We start from the raw sequence: 26295 nt of genomic DNA, 5'->3' as shown, positions 1-26295 counted from the left end.
TCAATAGAATACGTACCTAAGATTGAAAATTGATAGGGAAGATATTTAAAATTTCTTTTTATTCCTCCAATGTCCCCATTACACAAATGCGTGTTTACGGAAATACGAATATGTTTTAAGCTATCTCTATGATTGCGTAAACAGTTGAACGTGCCAGACGTTCATTTATCGCATGTTTTGATGTTCGATTTCGAACTTGATTATGCAGCCAATTGGGCTGACTTGATAACGCGTTATATAAACAAGAAATTGTACAACAATTTTCCAAATTATAGAACTATTAATATCAATGCATTGTAATAAATTAATTTACACTATAATCTTTTAGCAACTAAAACGCAGCTTGGATGTTCGTCCCCTATTCTATCACTAAAAGTCTTCCCTTTGAATGAGAATTTTTCATAAGGTACTTTTATCAGATCCTCGAATCCACACTTGCTGGCAATCTTCTGAGAGTAGCTTGAAGTCATAATTGCAGATATCAAACTGGGTATCGCTTCCTTATTTTGTACAGTATTGTCACCGTCAATTGTAACTGGTGTTTTCACTGACTTCTCTTTTTTCAGCTCCTTAGCCAGCTCCATCGATGAGGAAACCAACAGCTCTCCTATCCTGCGCTTCTGTTGGCTGGGCAGAGTGGCCAGAAACATAATCTCAAAGATGCAGTCTGTATTGTAGTGTTTAAAAAGATTTATCCTGGAGTCTACGTCAATCATGAAGTCCACCAGAGCTTTCGATGACTGGTACTTGCAGTTCTCACTGAAAATTTCAAAGGCACTTTTCTCTGCTGAATTCTGGGCCACCTGCAGGTAACAGTAATTATCTTATTAGCATATTTTAAAAATATTAGAAAGATGTTATTTTACCTGCATTTTGTTGAAGGCAACTCCAATAACTTCACCACTGTTCACATCAATTGCCACGACACTGATCCCATCCTTGGCAGCATCCAGGCAAAGTTTCTCCAGCTCCTTCGATGCACCAGGCTCTGACAGAAGATCAACACCTCTGGAAACGCTCTCATAGACAAAGAAACTCTCCCTTATTACGTTTATAGCACCCTCAAGGGTGTCATCTGTTAGAGATTCGAACTCGATGCTCCCATCTTCTATAGAGCCCCATACCCGGTAGGGTGGCATTCTGTTTCTGGTCCTGAAAGTAGAATAATTATCATTAACACTTGCTACTGAATTTTTTTTAATTTGTGGAGCTTCTAGAAAATTTAGGTAACGCTGAAAAAGAGTAATGTATTTTAACACTAAACCTACCAAACGTTATATTTTTTCAAATTGATTATAAATAATACAGAATTTAGTAGGTGCAATAAAACACAAAATAATTGTTATGTATTAATTAGAAAACATTTATTTTTAAAGTCTCAAAAGCGGTCATTTAACCGCTCTAGTAGGTTTAGTGTTAAAGCAGTCTGTTCAATGAATCGTTTGATTAATTCTTACCTCATTGTTCAAGAGAGATCTGTGAAGGCTGACGGTTCGCGCTATACTGGCCATTATCGGCAAACCGGTTGAGAATATAAGGAGCGTGCACGTTATTGTGTAATCGAGAAAAGGTTCAATATTCAGTACGGTAAACGGTAAATAATTTGTTTTTGTTACCTTATCAATATTTTCCACAAGATCTTTAATTCTTTAAATTATCTACAATTTAAAAATATTTCACTTTTTCAGATAATTCTATGCTGTTCCAGATTTGAAATGAATTGCAATGAGGCATGGAAATTGATTACATGGTAAATGTATTTTTTAAAATTATTTTAATTGATAAGTTTGATACAGTGCATTCACTAAAGTAAATTTTATTTATTAAACTTAGGGTAAAAGGATACCACCGGGAAATTCCTTTCAGTCAACGAATCGCGTTACAGTTGATAACAATTGAAGTTGGATGAACAATGAATAAGAAACGCGATACGCGTGCGGCGGGCACGAATCATTGAACCACGTTCTGTATACAAGGCCGTGACAACGAAAGGAGTGAAAATACCAGAGATAAATGTTAATTATCCCGGAGGAAGTTCAGGAACCCGTTATCTCCGTACGCGTTAATGTAGTGTTAATGTGGCTTCATTCATTAACATACACTAATGATTCTAGGTCATAGACTCTTAATCAATTTCTATTTAAAAATAAAACACACACACACACACACTTTTCTAAACATTACATTAATTACTTTTTTCTTACTGAAGAAATGGAATATTCTATTGTTGACAGTGAGCATACTTTCTGTGTGTTTTCTTTTTTAATTATACCTAAATTGTAACTTTGTGATTTTGTTTTTAGTCAATTTGCACGAATGAAGTGTTAATTGTGCTCAAGGTTTTCTGAAAATCTAATATTGATATTAATAATTATTATTATTGTTTATGTATATTGATCTGTGGAAAGGAATCAATATATTACATCATATCTAATATTGATATTAATAATAATAATTATTATTATTAATGTATATTGATCTGTGGAATCAATATATTACATTATATCTAATATTGATATTAATAATAATTATTAATTTTCAACCAGAAAATTTTATAATACAAATATACTAAATTTCAATTTTCAGAAAATGTAAACATGAATACCAAGATAAAATCGCCTTTATACAACTGGTTTTAAATTAATTACGGAGAAGTATCGCTGATAAGAGCCTGAATATGCAGCGATAACGGGAATTATACCAGTGCAGGTATAAATCTTCAGAACAAAATAGAAATCTTACTTTTATAATTGCTGAAATTACTTACAATGATCGTTTTTGTTTTACAGGATACAATTGGAGATATTTTGATTTTGAAAAACACGATTATCCTTCGAAGAACAATACCAGCGAATTGCAACGCGAAACACTGCTGTAAGTCTCTTTTATGGTCTACCGCGCGAAACCAAGTCGCTCTAATTCCCGGGACTTTCAATGCGAAGACCACTGGTACTTCCCCGGGTAACATTGCTAGAAGATCCTACGGTACATTGCATTATCATACGCTATGACAATATTAGATAACAAATGTTCCTATGAAGAGGAATTAATCATTAGTAGATGCAGCACCAGCTTAATGAAACAGTCTGCTAAATAGGAAAATTGCAACCGGGAAAATTATGCAGTTTCTAGCACTGGTAATGACTAATCAATTATTCATTGATTTCCAGCAATTATTGGACTTTCTATAAATCAATTTTTTAAAATATTTATTGGAGTTCATTTGATAGTAGATAAGAATCAGAAGTATTTGTACCATATGTTGCATTACTAAAAATAATTAAATTATCTTAAGGTAGTCTAACTTAGAATAGAGAGAAAAGGCTGTAATATTTAATTAGAATTTTGATTAGAACTTTATTACTAAAACTATTATTTGCAAGGTTTTATGCAAGCTGTAACACCATGACAGAAACAATATTATGTGGAGGAGTATCCTGGAAAATAGGCTGACCATCAGCATCCCTATAAGTTAGAAGATCAACGTCCATGACGCTCCTCAAACCAAGGGTCTCAGCTGCTTTTTTCGAGTACAAGGAGGTGTACACTCCGAATATGAATCCAGCATCCTGGACGGTGTCTTTTGCAAACGATATTCCAGCTGCCATCAGCGCTTTTGAGAGGCCTCGTCTACGGTAATTCTTATCAATGGCAACCGCGTAGAACTCTACAGCCGCTCTAGCGTTAGGAAATTTATTGAACAGATCAGCCTTCTCGCTGATTACCGACAGATAATTGAAATACTGTTTCATTAATCTTGTTGTAGGAGGATTGTTGATGAACGCAGCGGATACCCCATCAGCTTTGTCGTCGAACTTGGAATTCCTGCTGACAATCATCAGGTTCACGCCAATGATCTTTTTTAATGATTTTTCCACGGCTATTAAACAAGGGGAAAAAGCGAAGATCGCTCGGATCAATCTTTCGTGATCTATCCTCATTGATTCTTCATCTTCAGCTGTTAGAGTATTATTATCCCTCAGACTTGTCAGCATAGTTTCCTCTTTATCAAAATTTTCATATAGAAAAGATAAAATTTCAGGCAAATGGGAGGACGTCGCCCATTCAAAAGTACATAGATCATTGCTTGGCTCCATCTTGGAGCTATTGTTTTGATCCAAATAACTTCAGGGATTTACTTTACCGTCAGTTCTTTTAGTTCATTGAACCGCTTTTTCATTTAAAACAACACATTTTCTGTTCTTTGTTAGTTTATTTTACATTAGTGTGTTCACTATTAATATGCAAGTGATTAAATTATTTTGCTGTCTCATTTGTGATTCATTCAACACACCCGTACTACTGGTGTGTATGTACATTCTTATGCTCTTATAAACAGTTGGAGTTAGTGATTGGTGGGTCGCACGCGCGTACGCGAAACCACGCTATCTTCATTGATAAGATTGTAACTCGTCATTACAATTCATTATAATTTACATTGATACTGAAATTAATAGCCTTCCTCTGTCAAAGGATACGTTAATGGTATTCTGAACAGTGGGAATAAAAGTTTAATTAATCATGGATAATTGGTTAAACATTACTTAATGATTTACTAGGAAAATTCACTGCGATACTTTTAAGATTAAATAATAATAAATATTAATAATTATTAATTTAGTAATTATTATAATTTTTTTATTATAGTTATTATCAATAATAATAATAATAATAATTACATGGATAATTGGTTGAACATTGCTTAATTATTTACTAGGAAAATTCACTGCAATACTTGCAAGATTAAATAATAATAAATAATAATAATAATAATTAGTTTATAATACATGGATAATTGGTTGAACATTGCTTAATTATTTACTAGGAAAATTCACTGCAATACTTGCAAGATTAAATAATAATAAATATTAATAATTATTAATTTAGTAATTATTATAATTTTTTTATTATAGTAATTATTAATAATAATTAGTATATAATAATTATTCGTGTAATATTTAATTTATAAAAATGAATTTTCTTTGTAGGCGCATTTTCGAACATGCTTTTCCATTTTCGCGGCAGCTGGTAGAGCCGCGCATGCGCATAAGAAGCGCGACAAGAAAAATAAGATGGCCGACCAGCGAAACAAATAGAGCGCCGTTGTAAATAACAAACCGTCCGAGTACGTTGCAAAAGGAAATTTTCTACGAGAACGCATGGTGCACGATATACTGGAAGCGCCTCGGTGTCGCCAGTTCGTGTGCTCGCGTCGTGGGTCGTATTCGCGACGGACAACGTGCAACCGCGAGTTCAGCCACGATTCATCGTTGAATGCGTCACGCGTGTACGGTAGAATCAAGGAGATCGGTGAGGGAAGCAAGGAATCGAGGATCACCATCGCCAGGATGCAATTGCGAAAGCGAATCAACCTCGCGCCACGTCTTTACCTGCGGCTCGCCTAGCTCCTCATGCTAGTCTCGTCTTCCGAATTGCTTGGAACACAGCATGAAGGAGATGCTTGGAGGGTGCTGCGTGTGTTCTGACGAGAGGGGTTGGACTGAAAATCCGTTGGTGTATTGCGATGGTCAAGGTTGCACAGTTGCTGTACACCAAGGTTTGTTTTCATTATTTCATGTAAGGTAATATGAATTAAATTAAGCTTACACTCAGTCATTAGTTTGGTCATTACTAATCGTTTTACAGCTTGCTATGGTATCGTCACAGTGCCAACGGGACCATGGTACTGTAGAAAGTGCGAATCACAAGAGCGTAGTGCCCGTGTGGTAAGTAACATCAATATTTTTGAAGCGATAACAATGATGATCGATCTACGTTTTATAATATTAATTCGCAGCGCTGCGAGTTATGTCCAAGCCGTGATGGAGCTCTTAAGAGAACGGATCAGGCTGGCTGGGCACACGTGGTTTGTGCATTGTACATACCGGAAGTTAGATTTGGTAACGTGACAACCATGGAACCGATCATTTTGCAACTTATACCATCAGAAAGGTTTAGTAAGGTAAAAGCATCGATAATTATTCTTCTTAAAAATCCTTGACTGTGTTATATACAATCTTCATTTTTTCAGTCATGTTATATATGCGAAGAACAAGGAAGGGGTAGCAGAGCAAATGTAGGAGCCTGTATGCAGTGCAACAAGACTGGCTGCAGGCAGCAATTTCATGTTACGTGTGCTCAGGCTCTTGGCTTGCTCTGCGAAGAAGCTGGCAACTATCTTGATAACGTAAAATACTGTGGATACTGCCAGCATCATTATTCAAAATTGGTTAGTCTTCTCGCTTTCTAATCGCTCTCTCTGCGTGTATATACAGATTAAAATAAAAAAAATTTCATCATAATTTGTAGAAAAAGGGTGGTAATGTAAAAACCATACCACCTTACAAGCCAATACCAGCTGATAATGGCTCATCAGATTCGTCACCTGAAAAGGAAGCAGAGACTCCGATAAAATCTTCATCAAGTGGTAAAAGAAAGAGTTCAAGTTCCAAATCCACTACCAATTCTAAAAACAAATCCAATACTAGTCCAAGTCTAGAAATAAATGGCGTTGCTGACGACAAAAGCAGCAGCGGCCGTAATACACCCAAAGACAACACCACAAATTCCAGTAAATTCACAACTTCAAACTTCGTAGAGACAATCGTCACCCAATCGGAGAGTGTGTTCGGACATGATGGCACTACTTCCACTACTGCTGTAGCAGCCGCAACGATTAAATCGGGATCGAACTCGAACTCGGGGCATAAAAGCGGCGGACAAACGAAATCTAACTCTTCGTCGTCGAACAAGACGTCGAGTCACAGTAAAAAAAGAAAAACGGGAGCCCGTACCCCAACGGTAATAGGAAATGAAAATTCGAACCAATCGGTCAGCTCGGAAGCCAGCGGATCGGTTGTTGTCGCTGTCAGTTCCATTGTACAACAAGCTGTATCAAGCAATAACATACAGACAACCATTACGGAAGCTACAAGCTTGAGTACAACTACCGAACCGGAAAAATCAAAAAAGGTAACTGAATTTTTGGAAATGTTTTACTTTACATTTTAACGTCTGTAATTTATACTTTATTTTTGTATCAGTTGAAGGTTGAGAGTCCAATTCAATCGTCAAATACTCCAGTCACTACAGAAGCGACTACCACACCTGTGATAATGACGGTAACGCAGTCTCAGTCATCAACAATTGCTCAGTCACCCACGACTACTTCAAACAGCATAGTGGTGTCCGTTCCGTTGACCGCAACTTCTCTGTCTAATACGGTGCAGAGTGTAGTTACAAGCGCGCCAACGCTTTATCAGCAACTCCAGCAAAGTATCATCACCACCGCGGCAAACATGGAAGCTAGAGCGAACGCTGTGTCGAATTCTGAAAGATTTGTAAACGAAGAAGCTCCCGCCAAGAGATCTCGGTAAGTGTAATAATATGTAAATGTTTTCATTTTAATTATTATTTGAATATTCAGGGGTTTTTCCATGCAAAATAAACGTATTATATTTATTATAATTTCCAGCAATAACAATAGAGAAAAGTATTTTCATAATATAAAAGTAAATGAAGCTAAGAATTTGAGCAAATATTGTATTCAATTCAAATCGCGCGCCGAGAGAGGGGATATCAAAATGGCCGTCTCTTTGGATAAACAAGCCTCTTTGTTTTTAACCTCTTCTTATATACGATAAAAGTCATTAGATAAATAGAAAAATGTTGTGATCTGTGAATTCATAATACTGTGCAAAACATCGTTCCTCCGAAGTGCAATTTATTTCTTTAAACTGTTTGAGAAATAACTGTTTTAATTGAAAAACGTTTACCATGGTATTCTGCACTTCATGGTTACAATAATTAATGAAAACTTGTATTGTTTCGTATTTCTTCGGTATAAATTGTAGAGAATCATCAGTGGGACCTAAATTCTTACAGACAACCGTGATTATTTTAATATTCTGAGTTTCGTCTGTAATTTTAACAGTACTTTGAGGTTATGTTTGTTTTTTCTACCTCAAGGGGCCTCAAGGGCAACGAACGAAGGAAAGGAGTAACGTGATATTATAAATGGCACTGTATAACGGTTCGTTTATTTTGCATTTTGTACAACAATCAATTTTATGTAATACATTTACGTTATTGTATGTGCATTATTGCTTATGTAACTTTTACACTCAAGGATACATTTCTGATTTTTCAGTTTTATTAGTGGATTATAATATTTGTTTTTCTCTATTTTGTAAACAATATACATAAAAGTTCTCCATTATAATACAAATCATGTACCAACTAATTAATTGGATTATAATTATTTCATATCGTTACAAAAATATTTTTTTTTACTTTTAAATTACAGCAAAGGATCCAGCTGATAAAGCTGCATTATATACAATTTTATTCTTTTTCTTTCCAGTTCTCAGTCATCTGATAAACAAGACAAATCTCGAAAGCCAAAGCGTGGGTCATCGAACAGTCAACCAGCACTGGCTCAAGTGCAAGTACCTTCGCAGCCTCACCAACAGCAACAGCAATCTCAACCATCAGCTTCTTCCGTTGTAACATCAGTATCCAGCAGTGCGGTAGTAACAACATCCAAACGGGGTGGAAGAAGCAACCATCAGACTCCCCCACCCGCCATAACTGTTGCACCCATACCATCCATTATTCAAGGGCCAACATTAGGCACCGGTCACTTTAGTAGCGTTAATTCTGTCTCCACGAATCTAATGGGTCCTACGGTCAAAGAGTCTCCTCCTAGTAGTCCCGGTTCAGAGAGTATGAGCAGTAATGGACCGGGAAGAAGAAAGAGGAAAAGTGCTAGTGCAGCTTCTACGACACCTACACCCTCTGCGTCCAGTACTCCAACGCTGACACATCCTAAAGAGGAGAAAGATATTAAGTTGTAAGAATCATAATTGTGACAATATTTACAATTAATTATTCTTCATATTCTAATTCAAATAATGCAATAGATTTCAGAATGGAGTTAGTGCGCCTCATATGTTAGGAAATCAGTTGAATCCAACTTCGACAATGGCACAAAAAATGTCTGATACGCTTTCACAAGAGCTAGAAGCACACTCTATTTTTACAGAAGCTAGTAATTCGACGACGAATTTAGTTGGTCCACAGCTGCACAGTCGAGTGATCGCGTCTGTATGTATTTGAAAAAATGCGTTTTCAAAGAAAGTGAAATTCATTGAACTTTTTTTTATTTTAATCATATATTTTTTTGCAAACAGATACGATCCAATCAAACAGGTGCACCGCCCACATCGTTTTCTTCAGTTTTTAATACAAACAGCAATACAAACTCCAACATGAATATTAATAGTAATGCAAGTGCTAGCGTTAATATTGCCGGTACCGGTGCTTTGGGAGGTGGAACGATACCCCAAACGTTGGATCAGCTTCTGGAGAGGCAGTGGGAACAGGGAAGTCAGTTTCTGATGGAGCAAGCTCAACACTTTGACAGTGAGTGTACGGCAAGGAAAAACATGCTTTCAGTCGCATGGGTTTGGTGAAAATTGGGGATCAATTTATTCTTTCTCTCTTTTAAAATAAGCATGCATGAACGTGTATTTTTTGTTGCATCCATTTGTATCATAAAATCCTATAAGTTGTACAAGATGTTGCTTCCTGGCTCATTGAATTTAATCAATTTTACACGTGTTGAAGAAAGAAGACTAATTATATTTTAAAATTATTTTTTACAGTTGCTTCCCTACTTTCGTGTCTTCATCAGTTGAGAGCAGAGAACCTTAGGCTAGAGGAACATGTAAATAGTCTTTTGCAAAGGAGAGATCACTTATTGGCTGTGAATGCTAGACTTGCTATCCCACTGACGACTCAGCCTAGTGCACATCCTGGTAATTTATCTTTCATACTTTACATTCCAAGTTTTATATATATATAATATTATATTATAAATAATAAATTATAATGTAATGTCGGGTGAACTGAGTCCACCACATTGCTTATGTATATTAGAATGGTTAGTCTAGTGGAATTGTCACAGGACGTGACAATAAATATTATATAAATATATATTTCAATTGATAATCTAATTTGACTAAAATTCTAGTGAACAACATACACCCAAACGTTAACCCGTCGCACCCCAACGTTCCACACCCCGATGTACCTCCAGGAGCGGCGGCCCCGGTTCCAAGAGTGAACCGCGAACCTCGAGTGAACAACACGTACATGCCGCACTCGAGCGCGAGTAATCACTCGGCGGCGTTAGAAAACGGCTTACCACCGGATCCTTCCCCTCCAGCCGCGGCTTCTCTGTCTCAGTATCAACACCGAACGTCGTTGGTCGCGCCCCAGCCGAGTCCAACGATCAGGTAACGTGTTTGTCTTTCACGCGACATCCGGTTACAGATACTGCAACGTTCAATTTTTGTTGCTATCGTTGCGAACAGACACAGTCCTGCCGGGAGTGGGTACCATCAAGGGCAGCCGAGCAATATAGTATCCCCGGCGCCGACTGGTAATTCTGGAGTGGTGAGGAATTCGTCCGTCACGCCAGATCCAGTGCGCGGAGTACCAAGGTGCCAAGTCGCTGCCAAGCGATCGATATTCTTTTTTTAATTCTACGAATATTATTATCGGCTGTTTCGTGTGATTCCAGGTCAGTGCCACAGTCGTCGAGCAATTACATGCCCTCGATGTACCAGCCTACCGTGTCCAGTCTCACGAGCAATCAAGTGGGTAACGTTCATAATCTTCACTCGCACGGACCATCTCCGCCCAGCCACGGGCCACCGGGGAAACCCAGCTGAAGATAGATGTAAAGAATCAACAGAGAAGAGCATGCTGCATCAGTTGACCGACGTAATAGTAATAAAACTTGAGGGATAAAGAAAATTGTCTCGTCCTCAAGATCGGCTTCACGTGCTTCTTCAACGAGAATCGGATAACCGACTGGTGTTTCTGCTCGATCAATCGGTCATTTTGCATTAGTAGGATAAAACTGAACACCGTTAGTCAGAAAGAAAGCATTTGCATTTAAACGGTTATGTCGATTCATAATTTTATTCGCTCGCGAATGAGATTCTATGAATTCATACGTTTTTATATTCGCATTTCCAATCACTCAGCAAATTTCACAGGTTACAGTATCTAGATTGGTAGATTGATTTCACAGATACGAAAAATCACAAGCATTATAAAATAGAGAGGCCTTGTAGTTTAAAGCGAAGAAACTGTTACTTCTAGACTTAGAGAATCACTCGTTCTTTCGTTTTTCATTGGTTGCACGTTGTCGAGCACGTCTGAGACAATCTATCCATCGTCGGCATCGTAAAGAGAGAAAACATTGAAAAGATTTGAAGAAAAAAAAAGAAAAGGAAGAAAAAAATGAAACGGCAAATCCACAGATGTACAAATTTTAGACTGTAAGTTAATCTATCGCGACGAATAGCAATAATATTACGAGTAGGTGTACATTTTAACGAGAGGTTACAACTGCGTGTAAGTCTGGTGGTACGACAAAGTCGCCCGTATTGTTTTTACATAGGCATTTTTTGCTGAACGATTCCATCGACATCGATTTTTAAAAAATGCCGTGCCGTTTCGGACTATTCGGGTCGGCTCGGAAAACATCGGGCGGGCTCGGCCGGGTGTCCGAGGCGTACGTGCAGTCGGGTAGCCTGACTGCCTCGGCTCAGGTCGGATGAAGTCGGGCAGATTCGGACAGGAGAGTTGCGGACCGCGGGAGCTCGTCCGAATCGGCCCGACTTTATCCGACCTGACCCGACTGCGCGCATGTATCGCTCACCCGGCCGAGCTCGCCCGATTTTTTCCGAGCCCACCCGAGCCCGTAACATCAGGTACAATGTTTTGGGGATTTCCTTTAGCGCGCCACTTATGTCGCAAGGCTAACACCTTCGTAATGAATTGTAATATACAATTGACCTATTTCACAGTCGAATCAATGTATATTCTAATCTTATACATATAGAAACATACTACTTTAGATGTATAACTCGAGCACTGCCTTCCACCAATAAACTCGCTGTGAAACAGGTTGATGAATAGTCTTTAGAGCGAATACATGATTTGTTTTTACGTTACTTAGGAACCGCTTGAATTGCAACCGTGTGTTCCGGATCTTTGATGATGGGATGCGTTAGTGTTTTCCTGGTTCATTTGCGATTCATCTTTCTTCGTTGCTAGTACCTTACCTTTCTCGATGGCAGCACACATACACAGATACACTTTTAATTGTACATACATGCATTATCATTCAACTTTAGTTAATTATTTTATACGAGTACGGGAAATTAGAAAAATTCGAACCATACGAGGGATACTTTCGAGTGGAACGCTTTGCTTTTCACGTATCGCCAATCGATGAACATTTTAACTGAAAGTGATAAGAAAGTAAAATAATGATTGAACGTGACGGAAAATCTGTCTTTCCGTTTTAATGTCAAAAGCATGAATTTATTTCGTTTTCTTATTAATTTTCAACTGTTAAAATTAGAGTTTGCATTTAATTATACAGAATGGAATTTTTTTTTTTACATAAAGTTAATTATATGTATTACCATATTGTGTTCTCCATTCTAAAGTATTATTTTACGGAAAGACGATTTGAAATCGGTGCGTACTGTGTTCGAGGATTGTAAATTTTGTTGTTTTTAAAAGCGAACGGATAGAACCACCTCTAGGCTTACTTTGTAATACGATATAAATAGTGGTAGATCACGAGGACACGAAAGATTTTTCAGGATAGCTCGTCACCACTCAGGGAAAAATCGATTAACTGTAACAAAATTCTATCGAGTTTTCTTCGTGTACACGTCGGTTCTGTCGAGAACGAAGTGCTGGTCCAATTTATATTGTACATACTGTATTTGTCATTAATTTATGGTACTTAAAACGTCTCGCGAGACAGCCTGAATCGCACTTTTAATTGTACAAAAAGAAAAATTGTCGACACTTGAAAGTTTCATTATAAAATACACCATGCTGTCTCGATTGACCGACTTTTACGTCAGGCTAAAAACGATTTCCACCAAGTCGCGGTTAAAAAGGACAACAGTGCGTTTATACCGATGAAGAGTATTTTATGCGTTATTTCTCGATGTAGTGTCGTTGTACGTTTTAAGAATAAGAGAGACGAGAACAAAGCGTGTACGATAGAGAGAGAAAATGAATAAGCGAAGTTAACAGAGAGCAGTAAACGATAATATTTTTACACAACAAGACAGTGCCAAATTTTTGCAATCGAATCATTGAACTCTTCTCGATCTCTTAAACGATCAATAGAGATAATTTGTTTAAGATTTTGAGACATAACAAAATCGCCACGGCGAATCGTTTTCTCTTGCTTGGTGAAAGAACTTTGAAGAAATTTAAAACCCAACGTTGCCCCTTAATTTCGACACTTTCACGCTCTCGTTTGTCTTGTGTTCAATTTCAAATCGTACAAATAAATTATTGTGTTCCTAATCCACCGTGGATTGGTTCCTCGAAGCTATTGTCGCTTGGAAATTTGACTTTTATTTTCACCAAAGTCTCTAATTCTGGGGAACATTGGGCTTATGCAGAATGAACAAGGAAATGTTACAGACAATGTTTTTAACCTCGAAAATTCGCTGCGAAATCGATTCGCATAAAATTATTATCAAGGAAGAGTGTTCTTGTAAATTGTATATTAGGTGTACAAATTAATTCGGTGCCTTTAATGTTACAGTTTTTTAGTTACTATTTTAAATTCGAATATTTTCCCGCGCTTTTGTGAATTTGAAAAATGGCGCGAGAATAATTACTTTCTTAGTTACTATTTTAAATTGGAATATTTTCCCGCGCTTTTGTGAATTTGAAAAATAGCGCGAGAATATGATTCAATAATTGTAACTATAACATTAATTAAAAAAAGAAAAGGCACCGAATTAATTTGTACACCTAATAGAATTAAGGTATTCCTTTATAAGTTTTGTATAAACCCAATGTGGCTCTATTTCTTAGGATTTTCTATTCACTAGTAGCTTTATTGTAACTCTTAAATGTTTCGTACATATATATAATTATGTACACGAAAAATGATGCGTTTAGAGTTAGGTGTATAGATATTTGTTCACTTTAAGGAAAACTTGCTAATCAAAGAGAAACCTGATTGTTTCAAAATTAAGAAAGTGTCTGATAACAGGATGAATTTGCATAGAGTGAACAAAAGAAAAAGGCTATTAATTTTAAGTGATTTGCTCAACAAAAAAATTAGATTCTCCTGTAACTGTATCTATCTACTTTGTTTGAAATTAGACTTAACGTTAAGGAAAGTCGAATGAAATGAAAACTGTGAAAAGAGATCAGCGTCCAAGGCGGCAACAATGCTTTGATTGGCCGAAATATTGGCACAGACCATACCCTTAAAGTAGCATTTTGATACTCGAGATCGTCTATTAAGTGTCACTGTTGGAAAGTAAAAAAAAAAAAAAGAGAGACATCTGTGTGCGAGTGAACCAAATCCGGCGTCGTTTGTGAAGCGTGTTTTTTCATTTTTCTACGAGACAGAGAGAATTAGCTGAGCCCCCCACAATGGAACCCACGTCTCTAGACAAACGAATAGAATGAATCAGATTCACTGTAAAGATAATTAGTGCGATAGAAAAAGGAGCTGGAGGAATCGAGGGAAGACTCGATACACTTGCAAGCTTTCCCAAGATACTTATTAAATAAAATATTTAAAAAATGATTGAAATTTCTCTTGGGACAGCTTGCAACGCGTAAGGCGCTAGCTATTCATGTAAAGAACAAAAAAAAAAAATGGAAAGAAAAGAAGAAAAGGTGTATCGCTGAATATCAGGACACTTCAAAGGTTGCAGCATGTACCCTGGTGTTCTTTTGTATATTTTCAAACGAGAAACGTGCAGCTAAAATCCAGGGAGACCTTTTGCAAGCCACCTTTGAAATGTCCTAAGAACGTGCGTTTATGTATCCGTAACGAAGTAAGAAAAGGGAAGAGCATACCAAGCGAAATGCCATATGTGTTTTCACAGGGGGAAAATTTTCTAACGACAAAAGGCTGATTGTTCTTTAACGCGTTAACCTAAAATCATTCACCGAAGACTTCGTCCTCCTTTTCAGGATACACTGAGTTCCATTTAAGTCAGTGATTTTTAGGCAAATGTTCCACATTGTAGATTTAATTTGCATGATTGGCAATATGTTAATTATTTTTAATTCTAGAATTAAAAATTTATGTAAAAATTGCACTGCATTTATGAAGATTTTTTAGCCAGTTATAGGTGGAATATTTGAAATCCTCTGTGTAGGATTACTTCATAATAATTCATGTAAATTCAGTAAATTATTGTTAAACAATATTTGCTTAATGTTTCACAATTGTAGAGAGTAAAGAGAAACCACTGACTTGAAGTTCCATTTAAGTCACTGATTTTTAGAGTAATCTTCCACATTGTAGATTTAATTTGCATGAATAATTTCTTTCCATATTTTATTTAATATATAATCAAAATATACTTGATTTTCATGATTGGCAATATGTTAATTATTTTTAATTCTAGAATTAAAAATTTATGTAAAAATTGCACTACAATTATGAAGATTTCTTAGCCAGTTATAGGTGGAATATTTAAAATCCTCTGTGTAGGATTACTCTAAAATAATTCATGTAAATTCAGTAAATTATTGTTAAACAATATTTGCTTGATGTTTCACAATTGTAGAGAGTAAAGAGAAACCACTGATTTGAAGTTCCATTTAAGTCAGTGATTTTTAGAGTAATCTTCCACATTGTAGATTTAATTTGCATGAATAATTACTTTCCATATTTTATTTAATATATAATCAAAATATACTTGATTTTCATGATTGGCAATATGTTAATTATTTTTAATTCTAGAATTAAAAATTTATGTAAAAATTGCACTGCGTTTATGAAGATTTCTTGGCCAGTTATAGGTGGAATATTTAAAATCTTCTGTGTAGGATTACTCTAAAATAATTCATGTAAATTCAGTAAATTATTGTTAAACAATATTTGCTTAATGTTTCACAATTGTAGAGAGTAAAGAGAAACCACTGACTTGAATTGAAGGAAGAGCAGAGCTACTAGATTTAGGATCTTTGCCTCGAATCGGATGCCTAGATAATTTCACTTTTATATTTACATCTGGTAGGATTTACATGACCGAATCGAGGAACCAAAGGCCTTCTTCAGGTCCAAGGGGAGGACGATTGTCAACGAGAATTTATCCTAGTGTAAGACAACGTTTCTGATACGACTCAACCCTGAATAATAGTACATGAAAATTTGTCTGAAATTTTTGTTGTTTAATTAATTAAGAAAAGTCATGAGTGTACTGTAGTCTCAGAAACGTTGCCTCAGGGTCGTGTGATCGGTTTTTAATCCAGGGATGTAAATCACTGTGCGATACAATTTTGTAATGTAATTGTGCATACGGAAGCATGTAATAAAAGAAGACTAAACGACGGCATCAACGTTTGCCTTAAACGCCTCCTGCATCCGGATTTTCCTGTTACAGTAATTCCTTCTCTAAACAAGGTATCATTTATATTTTCTTTCTTTTCTTTTTTAATAATTCAAAGATTTTTGTTCTTTTATTTTGAAAAGAATTTTTTTTATTTTGTTTGCAATTTTCAGCTTTACATGCAAGTGGATCTGATAGTGAAGAAGTTTCTCCTGGAACAGAAATGAAAAGAATCCTTCCTTCTCCATAGAAGCACGAGTAACTCTAAAACCGTACAGACAAATTCCTGATGTTTGCTTGAGTGTGGTGGGCAACGATCGTGGGAAATCTCACCTGCGACCTCGTCTCCAACGAATCAATATTATACGAGAGTATACGAGTATACTGTGTTTTATGGATAACGTTGAAAGACACTTTCTTACTGCAAAGATACAATTGACTTTTCTATGCTCTGTGTAGAACAATGAGCAACGTTTCTTTGTTTCAATCCATAGGATTGTAAAATGAAAAAATTCTGTTCCTTCAATTTATTTTTTAATAGAGCAATGATGAGCAATATTTCTTTGTTTCAATCAATAGAATTGTAAAATGAAAAAATTCTGTTCTATAGCACCGTTTCTTTGTTTTAATTCATAGGATTGTAAAATGAAAAAATTCTGTTCCTTCAATTTATTTTTTAATAGAGCAATGATAAGCAATGTTTCTTTGTTTCAATCCATAGGATTGTAAAATGAAAAAATTCTGTTCTATAGCACCGTTTCTTTGTTTTAATTCATAGGATTGTAAAATGAAAAAATTCTGTTCCTTCAATTTATTTTTTACTAGAGCAATGATGAGCAACGTTTCTTTGCTTCAATCCATAGGATTGTAAAATGAAAAAGTTCTGTTCTATAGCAACGTTTCTTTGTTTTAAGTCATAGGATTGTAAAATGAAAAAATTCTGTTCCTTCAATTTATTTTTTAATAGTTCTTAACAAAGTTCTTTAATAAAAGTAATGAATGCTACTCTGTTAAATAAAAAATTGTATAAATTGTCAAGGAACAGTATTATGTAAATTGATTTTAGTATGTAATTGTAGAAATTGACACACGTGTTTTCATCTGACCGTTTCTAGATTGCTGGGGATAGAAATCTTCAATGTCGCATTACAGTTGATACCCACTGTAAAATATGAAGTAATAGGATTGCAGCAGGATTGAAGCACCTCGAGTTTTCACGCTGGATTTCACCATGGATTTTAGATCCTTATCTATATACGTCCTGTCTCCTCTCCTTCTGAATGGTACTCACTAATCCACTTTCTACTCTTTTATTTATTTATTTATTCCAATACTGAATGCATTCTCCTCTTTCAGGTAACATTATTTTCTGTTACACATGATTTGTTGCTGAAAATTTACTTCACTTTAAAGACACTATTAACACTAGATTGCTGGAGAAATAGATCCTTCATAAAAATAGGTATAGCACATATGGATTTTAGGAACTGAAGAGTGGAAGGGGAAGAAATTAGTATTCTATTAAAAACCAACATATGTTTAAAAAAAAATTATTTAAGTTTTTCTATATATATAGCAATAAAATCTACTGTTAATAAATACTGAGGCATGCTGTTAAATTTAGAAAATTAAAACAAAATTGTATTGATACTGTCTGTAATCGTTCACTAACGACAATCAAATCAAGTGTTACATTGTCTCCCTGACAATCATGCAGAGCATATTTGGGGGAAAATACAAGCATAAAAGTGATCCGACAGGGTGCATGGGGGTCTATGATTTCGCTGGAACTTCAGAAAACACCCCAGGGATGCAGCTGCCCAGGTATTTGCGTGCCCCAATTTTCACCCCGTAGGGGGCGAGCCAGGGGGGACTGAAGGGTGGATAGATGCTCTCTTTTACTTAAAGCACCCCTCAAAGTGTGCCGCTGCGGTGTAATGGAACCCCAACTTTCTATCTCTGAATGTAACACGATTAATTCAATTCTCAACTTTCCACCTTGATACTACCATTCATTTTATATTTTCAACTACCCTTCTTTCAGGTGAAATGTAGAAGATAAAATCTTTATTAAAAATCAAAACAAAGCGCAGGATTCTGTGATCAAATATAAATTTTGAAGTTTGAACCGTCAAGATTGAGTGGCTGTTATTTATTAAGAACACAGTCCATCCGCACATCATCAACACCAATGGTACCATCCAGGACCTTGCCACTGTTACGACACGAATCGAGAATTAATACTTTAGCTGTGTGTCACTCCAGCTGCGAGGATCAACACAAGTGCGACCCTCGTGACAAGAGGGTGCTCTTAATGCGTCTCTGATACGCGCGAAAGGGGATGCAGCCGCGATTCTATGGTTTGCTAATTTTCACGGGATCACGGTACCGTGACGTTCGAGCCGATTACGTTCAACCTGGGGTATTGAACTTTCACGCCTCCCCCTTCGCGGTGAGGACACCGATGGATCTTCCTACTAGCCTTATGAATCAAGAACAATTTAACACTAGAACTACCGACGTTTCTAAGTTGAAAATAATGCAGGAAATTAAATAAATACGGGTTGAAACATAATTTAATATATCCATTCCTTTATAAATTATAATTTATAAATTAAAATAAGTCATTTTTACCCCTTTGGTAGTTCTGGTGTTAACTATTTTAAGATAAGTTGGACTGTTGTATAAATCTTGCAATTTTAAAACAAATCATTTTTACCCCTTTGGTAATTCTGGTGTTAACTATTTTAAGATAAGTTGGACTGTTGTATAAATCTTGCAATTTTAATTTCACAAGTGTTCGACGTTAACAGCGATAATCACTTGAAGGTACTTAATATTGATATCAGAAGCGTTATAAAACTGATACTAGCTTGATAAGTGTGATAAGAGCAGGTGTATGGACACACCTGGGTCAATTGTAGATAAAACTTCACCCACTTTCAATCATCATGCTACACAGGATTTGTGAACAATACCTTCAAGTATATTTAAGTATCTTAATTTAATCATTTCATAAACCTTTGAATGTATTATACTTTGTAGATACTCCAATGATTTGTAACTTTGCAGGCATTGAAGGGAGGAAAAGTGGTTCAGAAAAAGTCCAATTCGTCCCCAGGTTTACGTGTATCGTCCCTAATTGTCCACAAATCGACGGTCACCCCCCTCGATTTCCGAACCGTTGAGTGCAACCACCCCCGTGGCAGCTAGGGCGTTCCGCTAGTTTTGTAGAAGGGGTCCCGGTACAACGGGGTAGAATATGGATTCAATTACATCTCATTGTGCTACGGTGTCTATAAACAATGCTGTTTTCACAGCTGATAGCGGCCCACGTCCTGCTGCGGGTCGACCATGTCACTGGTTCACCCAGTTAAACGAATTTCACCTCACTGGAATGGACTGAAGCTTTCTTTCAGGGAAAATCTGCTCACTGCTACTTTGTATTACTACTTCTTTTCATGAAAATTAAGTAGGTGATAAGAAGCTGATGTAAAATGAAGTATAGAAGAATGGAAACAGAGGAACACTATGGAATAGAAGAATTTTAACGAATAACAAGAAGTGAAGAAATACAGAAGAAGACTATAGAATAGAATAATTGAAGAAGTACAGAAGAATGAAAACAGAGGAAGCCTATAGAATAGAAGAATTGAAGAAATACAGAAGAATAGAAACAGAGGAGGACTATAGAACAGAAGAATTGAAGAAATACCTAAGACTATAGAATAGAAGAATTTTAATGAATAAGAAGACTTGAAGAAACACAGAAGAAGACTATAGAATAGAAGAGTTTCAATGAATAAGAAGAATTGAAGAAATGCAGAAGAAGACTGTAGAATAGAAGAATTTTAATGAATAAGAAGAATTGAAGAAATACAGAAGAATAGAAACAGAGGAGGACTGTAGATTAAAAAAATTTTAATGAATAAGAAAAATTGAGGAAATAAGAAGAAGACTATAGAATAGAAGAATTTTAATGAATAAGAAGAATTGAAGAAATACAGAAGAAGACTATAGAATAGAAGAATTTTAGTAAGTAAGAAGAACTGAAGTAATACAGAACAATGAAAACAGAGGAAGACTATAGAATAGAAAAATTGAAGAAATACAGAAGAAGTCTATAGAATAGAAGAATTTTAATGAATAAGAAGGAGACTATAGAAAAGAAAAATTTTAATGACTAAAAAGAATTGAAGAAATACAGAAGAAGACTATAGAACAGAAGAATTTTAATGAATAAGAAGAATTGAAGAAATACAGAAGAAGACTATAGAACAGAAGAATTGAAGAAATACAGAAGAAAACTATAGAACAGAAGAATTTTAATGAATAAGAAGAATTGAAGAAACTTCTACAATAACTTATCTTTATCTTGAAATCAATACTAAACAGAGTGAATCACGGAACGTCGTACGTTGTACATTTAACTGAAAAGTGATTGGAAACTCTAGAAAGAGCACCGTTTTAATGGAAACTATATTATACCATCGTTTTGTAATTTTCAAACTATAACCAAGGCTTCTGTTCGTTAACGTAACAATCGTTGGGCCTCTGCGGAGGGTAGAAGGAAACTCGGGTCATTCAGACAGGAGAATGACGAAGAGGGAAGAGAGGATCGCGTCGTGGGAAGATCCGCAGCCGTCGACGCCATTATTCCCGAGTTGCAGGACGTCGCGACGCCGCAATATCGACGTACCGCCCACGATTCTCTTTCTTTCTCTTCTCTTCGTCTACTCTCTCTGACGAATTGCACGACAGAATTTGGCGCAGTTTCTACCCTCTGCTTTTCTTCACCTCCCTCCGCCATTTACTGTAATTCTTATCCTACTTGAAAAATGTTTCTTTTCCAAATCTTGGATACCATAGAAACAGATTTTTCAGGAAGTTTAATTAGGAGATTGGAAATAAAAGAGTCAACGATAAACTTGAAGAATTTAGTTTATTTGGCTTCAATGACAACCACCTTGAGAGTCATTCTGTTTCTCTTCTTTTCATGTACAAACGATATCTGCTTACATTATTTTCCCGGCTTATATGTACAATTGTAACGTGCTTTTATTTGAATTTTGTCCAAGATTGAGACTCCTGATTCTCAAAAACACACTTGAAGAAAGAAAGAAATTTATACAGAGGATTCTTACATGATAAATTAGAAGAAATTATATATTATTTAATCTACAATTTCAAATTTACTTCCTATTGGAATAATTTTTTCAACATAGAGCTACAGAATATGTATAATGTTATTTCTAGTTCTTTGAACTTAAATAAGATAAATAATATTAACAATAATAATACTGTCCACGTTATCCATATTGACTAAAGTATAAAGCAATGTTCTTTCCTTTAACGAATGCTTGTGAAACAATTTAAACTGGAAAATGAAGAGAGCGACTAGAAAAACGTTTCTTAAATACTAAATAACACCAGGCTCGCTGCGACTTAACAATTAAGACCTGAGCACTTTATTCGAACGTCGATTCGTTCTTCGATGTTCGTGGGTCTTCCGGGGTCCACACTTTCGCGTACATCGTCCCGTTCGGGGAGATGTCTGACTTCCTGGACCAGGAGAGGGAATGGAAAATGAAAGGGTTTCCCTCGCTGCCTGAAATTAGAGCATTAAAAAAAAAAACATAATTAACACTTTAAATGATCACTTGTACAATACTGATTCTTTGTATTTTAATTTCCAGAATTAGTGGAATGAAAGTTGGATGAGAATAAGGAAGAATAATGGAGTCTGCCTGAAATTAGAACATTAAAAAGAAATAATTAACACTTTAAATGATCACTTGTACAATACTAATTCTTTGTATTTTAATTTCCAGAATCAATGGAATGAAATAAGAAACAATAATGGAGTCTGCTTGAAATTAGACCATTAGAAAGAAATAATTAACACTTTAAATGATCACTTGTACAATACTGATTCTTTGTATTTTAATTTCCAGAATTAGTGGAATGAAAGTTGGATGAGAATAAGGAAGAATAATGGAGTCTGCCTGAAATTAGAACATTAAAAAGAAATAATTAACACTTTAAATGATCACTTGTACAATACTAATTCTTTGTATTTTAATTTCCAGAATCAATGGAATGAAATAAGAAACAATAATGGAGTCTGCTTGAAATTAGACCATTAGAAAGAAATAATTAACACTTTAAATGATCACTTGTACAATACTGATTCTTTGTATTTTAATTTTCAGAATGAATGGAATGAAATAAGGATAAATAATGGAGTCTGCCTGATATTAGAGCATTAGAAAGAAATAATTAACACTTTAAATGATCACTTGTATTATACTGATTCTTTGTATTTTAATTTTCAGAATGAATGGAATGAAATAAGGATAAATAATGGAGTCTGCCTGAAACTGGACCATTCAAAAAAATAATTAACACTTTAAATGATCATTTCTACAATACTGATTTTTTGTATTTTAATTTCCAGAATCAGTGGAATGAAATAAGGAAAAGTAATGGAATCTGCCTGAAATTACACCATTAAAAAGAAATAATTAACACTTTAAATGATTACTTGTACAATACTGATTCTTTGTATTTTAATTTCCAGAATCAATGGAATGAAATAAGGAAAAATAATGGAGTCTGCCTGAAATTAGACCATTAGAAAGAAATAATTAACACTTTAAATGATCACTTGTACAATACTGATTCTTTGTATTTTAATTTCCAGAATTAGTGGAATGAAAGTTGGATGAGAATAAGGAAGAATAATGGAGTCTGCCTGAAATTAGACCATTAAAAAAAAGTAATTAACACTTTAAATGATCATTTCTACAATACTGATTCTTTGTATTTTAATTTCCTGAATCAGTGGAATGGAATAAGGAAGAATAATGGAGTCTGCCTGAAATTACACCATTAAAAAGAAATAAATAACACTTTAAATGATTACTTGTACAATACTGATTCTTTGTATTTTAATTTCCAGAATCAATGGAATGAAATAAGGAAAAATAATGGAGTCTGCCTGAAACTGGACCATTAAAAAGAAAATTAACACTTTAAATCATCATTTCTACAATAATTTCCAGAATCAATGGAATGAAATAAGGAAGAATAATGGAGTCTGCCTGAAATTAGACTATTAAAAAGAAATAATTAACACTTTAAATGATCATTTCTACAATACTAATTCTTTGTTTTTTAATTTTCAGAATCAATGGAATGAAAGTTGGATGAGACTAATGAAGAATAATGGAGTCTGATCGGTATTGGCCTCACCACGAACTATGACCTTCTTGGAGTCATCCCGACCCGAACACCTCGAGAGGCCACCGTTTCCAGTCAGAGGATCGTTACCCTTGTCCGCTCTAACTAGTTCATTAAGGAACTTTATGTAACCGATCGCCAGTTTCAAGGTGTCCACCTTGGACAGTCTTTTCTCATAAGGGAGAGTAGGTATATGAGCCCTGAGACCCTCGAAGGCGTCGTTTATATTTTGCATACGCCTCCTCTCCCTCATGTTGGCGGCTTGCCTTTGTTGCACCGCTTGTCTTGGACTCTTTCCTGATGTTCCATTGCGTCTGTTACTTTGACCTCGTCTAAAAATTAGCGTCAGATATTTTTAAATAAGAGAAGAAAGAATTTGTTACAAAAGAATACTTTTAAAATTTATTTTTATATTTTACTGAAACTTCCATTCTTTATCTATATAAAATCTAAACTGTTAGTCACTGGAGTCAGGAGAGTCTAAATTTTATCTTCAGTAAAAATTGTAAAGAAATGCTCACTCTCTGGCATGATTTTCTTGATCGCTGCTGTAAGCACTCTCGTTGTCGCTGCTATTCTCATCGTACAAATAAATCTCACTGCCACTGGTGCTCCCGGTGCTTCCAGCAGGATGAGAGGTCAACTGCGACGGGATCGAAGGAAGAGTAGCAGTCGTAGGAGCACCGCAATGGGGCGGCAGAGCTGGAATCGCTGGATTCCCAAGGAAACTGTGAGCCTCGTACATGTACTGACGGTTCATCATGTCCAGTTCAAGATTGTCCATCGAATACATCTTGAAGAATTTCCTCTGATAAAAGTGTCTTAACAATAAGCTCTTTGGATATGTTGACTAGAATCGTTCACTATCTGGAGAACTTAATAAAGGACTCTCAGATCATCTTCATGAAGTTATCTCCATCCATTTATATATTTTAGGACGTTCCAGGTATAAAAAATATTTCTCTTCTTCACAGTATTGCTAAATCCAATGTTTGAGCTTTTCCTTCAAATATTGAAGAACTAATTTCTCCTTTCGTTTACAGGCAGCATAGAATTGGTTCGATCACAGCGGGATCAGCGGATCAGTTTCCCTTGGAATTCCCTGCAGATTCCTGTGAAAGCACCCTTGATCACGTCCCGAGGATTCACCGATACCATCGACGACACGTGTCCCTAGCGCCGGCTAGGAAATACTTCTAAACACCGGCACGTGCCAGCAGCAGAGCGTAGGACACGTGTCCAAGTTTGTCCAGACACTTATCAGCGTGCACCGTACCCTTCCATTCTGATCATACCGCACTCTAGATCAAGATTCTTCCATCGGACACCTGTGGAACCGTGCTGAATTCGAATGATCCAGGAACTTCTTCCTTCATCCTTGATCTTCACCACTCTTCATTTACTTCAACTTAAGACTTGTGATCATATTTCTGGTTAGTCGAGTATTCAACGTTCATTGTACACACAGATAATTATGTAGAGTTACGAAATGGTGCTATAAAACAGGATGTACACTGATGCAGGAGGTAACTGATGATTTTGTTTGAACTTCAGGAGGAAGAGAATGGTAAATTGAACCGGTAGCGAGGTAAAGTAGAACTGAAGATGAACATTGGCTCAGGTGGTCTGACATAACTGAAAGGGAAGAGCGGGAGAAAGGCGGAAGCCATTCCCGGGGTTGAAAACCCTGCGTACAACCCCATTCGTCGAGCTGGCCAGTGGCGGAGCCTGGCTACCCCTGGTTACCGGGCTCCTCGTTCCGCCTCTTCATCGATCTGATAAGGAACACCGGGGCGCAGATAACTGGCGAAAAAATCTTCGGATGATAATGCGAATCGAGTGTATTTGTAAATCTTTGCCTTCAATTTGTTAAGAAGGTCGACATTAGATATTCAAATGTTCACATTTTAAATTCTATAAATTCTAATTTTATCTAATTTTTCTATAATTTCAAATTTCAATTTTAAGTACTTCAAATTGAAATCTGAAATTATAGAAAAATTAGAAAACATTAGAAATTATAGAATTTTATAGAATATCAATTTTAAAAGTACTTCAAATTGAAATTTGAGATTATAGAAAAATTAGAAAAAATTAGAAATTATAGAAAAGATTAATGAAAGCTTCTAAAAATAGAATTGCAGAACAAAAGATATTTTTCCATGCGTGTTATTCGGTTCCACTGAACATATTGTTGAGCTTGACCGCAGTACTAGATTATATTAATTTGCGGTATTTAATAACACGGTAGAAATCACATCAAACCTGTTACTGAGCGCATAATTATACGTTGCCCTGGCTGAGCCAAATGTCGCAGTACCGGTTAACCCTGAAACAAACCCTTGCACGGTGTTTCTGGTGCACGTGTGTAACACGTGCCCCTAATTTCCTTCTTCGTTGCACTTTTGATTCATGGATGTTCTTTTTGCAGGTAGTGCTGAAGCGTGACCGTTTCAAACGCTCCCTTATTTCCTATAGATCCTTCCTTCAAGAAAAACAGGGCAGTTTAAAATTTATTAATGCTTTGTAAAATTCTGTTGTAACAACATTGTTCATTTTAGAAGGGGCAGCGTGCTCTTTGAAGCACCGGCAAAACATAAAGTACAGCCTGTTATCGATTTCCCACAAAACTATC

General features: G+C 35.9%; 3 protein-coding genes and 1 long non-coding RNA gene across 10 annotated transcripts; 2 read left to right on the top strand and 2 right to left on the bottom strand.

The window, feature by feature from the left end:
- Nucleotides 1–42: 42 nt before the first annotated feature.
- LOC114879768 lies at nucleotides 43–5479 on the bottom strand. 4 transcript variants are annotated; one of them, XM_029195020.2, is made up of 3 exons: nucleotides 5391–5479; nucleotides 867–1152; nucleotides 43–803 (listed from the first exon to the last, which is right to left on the bottom strand). In XM_029195020.2, exons 2-3 carry the CDS (start codon nucleotides 1137–1139, stop codon nucleotides 315–317), a joined length of 762 nt encoding a protein of 253 aa, XP_029050853.2. In that variant the 5' UTR covers nucleotides 1140–1152; nucleotides 5391–5479; the 3' UTR covers nucleotides 43–314. The 4 variants fall into 4 exon arrangements, with proteins under 4 accessions (XP_029050853.2, XP_029050854.2, XP_029050852.2 ...); XM_029195021.2 differs by lacking the exon at nucleotides 5391–5479 and adding an exon at nucleotides 2768–2868; XM_029195019.2 differs by lacking the exon at nucleotides 5391–5479 and adding an exon at nucleotides 1458–1549.
- Nucleotides 1144–3468, top strand: LOC114879772. Its single transcript, XR_003789984.2, has 7 exons — nucleotides 1144–1226; nucleotides 1471–1594; nucleotides 1689–1750; nucleotides 1834–2055; nucleotides 2587–2709; nucleotides 2790–3137; nucleotides 3384–3468. It is a non-coding gene; the product is annotated as an uncharacterized LOC114879772 (long non-coding RNA).
- On the top strand, nucleotides 4993–16422 carry LOC114879766 (protein AF-10). 3 transcript variants are annotated; one of them, XM_029195015.2, is made up of 14 exons: nucleotides 4993–5557; nucleotides 5647–5726; nucleotides 5798–5962; nucleotides 6032–6229; nucleotides 6310–6427; nucleotides 6599–6972; nucleotides 7044–7372; nucleotides 8363–8851; nucleotides 8922–9105; nucleotides 9192–9429; nucleotides 9666–9818; nucleotides 10034–10298; nucleotides 10377–10505; nucleotides 10586–16422. In XM_029195015.2, exons 1-14 carry the CDS (start codon nucleotides 5449–5451, stop codon nucleotides 10734–10736), a joined length of 2982 nt encoding a protein of 993 aa, XP_029050848.1. In that variant the 5' UTR covers nucleotides 4993–5448; the 3' UTR covers nucleotides 10737–16422. The 3 variants fall into 3 exon arrangements, with proteins under 3 accessions (XP_029050848.1, XP_029050847.1, XP_029050846.1); XM_029195014.2 differs by having other exon boundaries at nucleotides 6310–6972; nucleotides 9192–9423; XM_029195013.2 differs by having other exon boundaries at nucleotides 6310–6972.
- Nucleotides 16423–21380: 4958 nt separating this feature from the next.
- On the bottom strand, nucleotides 21381–25259 carry LOC114879761 (pancreas transcription factor 1 subunit alpha). 2 transcript variants are annotated; one of them, XM_029195004.2, is made up of 3 exons: nucleotides 24182–25259; nucleotides 23673–23992; nucleotides 21381–22026 (listed from the first exon to the last, which is right to left on the bottom strand). In XM_029195004.2, exons 1-3 carry the CDS (start codon nucleotides 24451–24453, stop codon nucleotides 21887–21889), a joined length of 732 nt encoding a protein of 243 aa, XP_029050837.1. In that variant the 5' UTR covers nucleotides 24454–25259; the 3' UTR covers nucleotides 21381–21886. The 2 variants fall into 2 exon arrangements, with proteins under 2 accessions (XP_029050837.1, XP_029050838.1); XM_029195005.2 differs by having other exon boundaries at nucleotides 23676–23992.
- Between the last annotated feature and the right edge of the window lie 1036 nt (nucleotides 25260–26295).

This window comes from Osmia bicornis, chromosome 16, assembly GCF_907164935.1.
Source record: "Osmia bicornis bicornis chromosome 16, iOsmBic2.1, whole genome shotgun sequence".
Lineage (NCBI taxonomy): Eukaryota > Metazoa > Arthropoda > Insecta > Hymenoptera > Megachilidae > Osmia > Osmia bicornis.
This window is presented reverse-complemented; position numbering and strand designations above follow the sequence as displayed.

Coding starts and splice junctions, on each gene's coding strand:
- LOC114879768 (XM_029195019.2), bottom strand. Junction 804..866: donor TTGCCTTCAACAAAATGCAG/GTAAAATAACAT, acceptor TGTTACCTGCAG/GTGGCCCAGAATTCAGCAGA.
- LOC114879766 (XM_029195013.2), top strand. CDS start 5,449: ATGAAGGAGATGCTTGGAGGGTGCTGCGTGTGTTCTGACGAGAGGGGT. Junction 6,230..6,309: donor AGCATCATTATTCAAAATTG/GTTAGTCTTCTC, acceptor CATAATTTGTAG/AAAAAGGGTGGTAATGTAAA. Junction 8,852..8,921: donor GAGGAGAAAGATATTAAGTT/GTAAGAATCATA, acceptor ATAATGCAATAG/ATTTCAGAATGGAGTTAGTG.
- LOC114879761 (XM_029195004.2), bottom strand. CDS start 24,453: ATGTATTCGATGGACAATCTTGAACTGGACATGATGAACCGTCAGTAC. Junction 23,993..24,181: donor CAAGAAAATCATGCCAGAGA/GTGAGCATTTCT, acceptor GCTAATTTTTAG/ACGAGGTCAAAGTAACAGAC. Junction 22,027..23,672: donor CAAGAAGGTCATAGTTCGTG/GTGAGGCCAATA, acceptor CTCTAATTTCAG/GCAGCGAGGGAAACCCTTTC.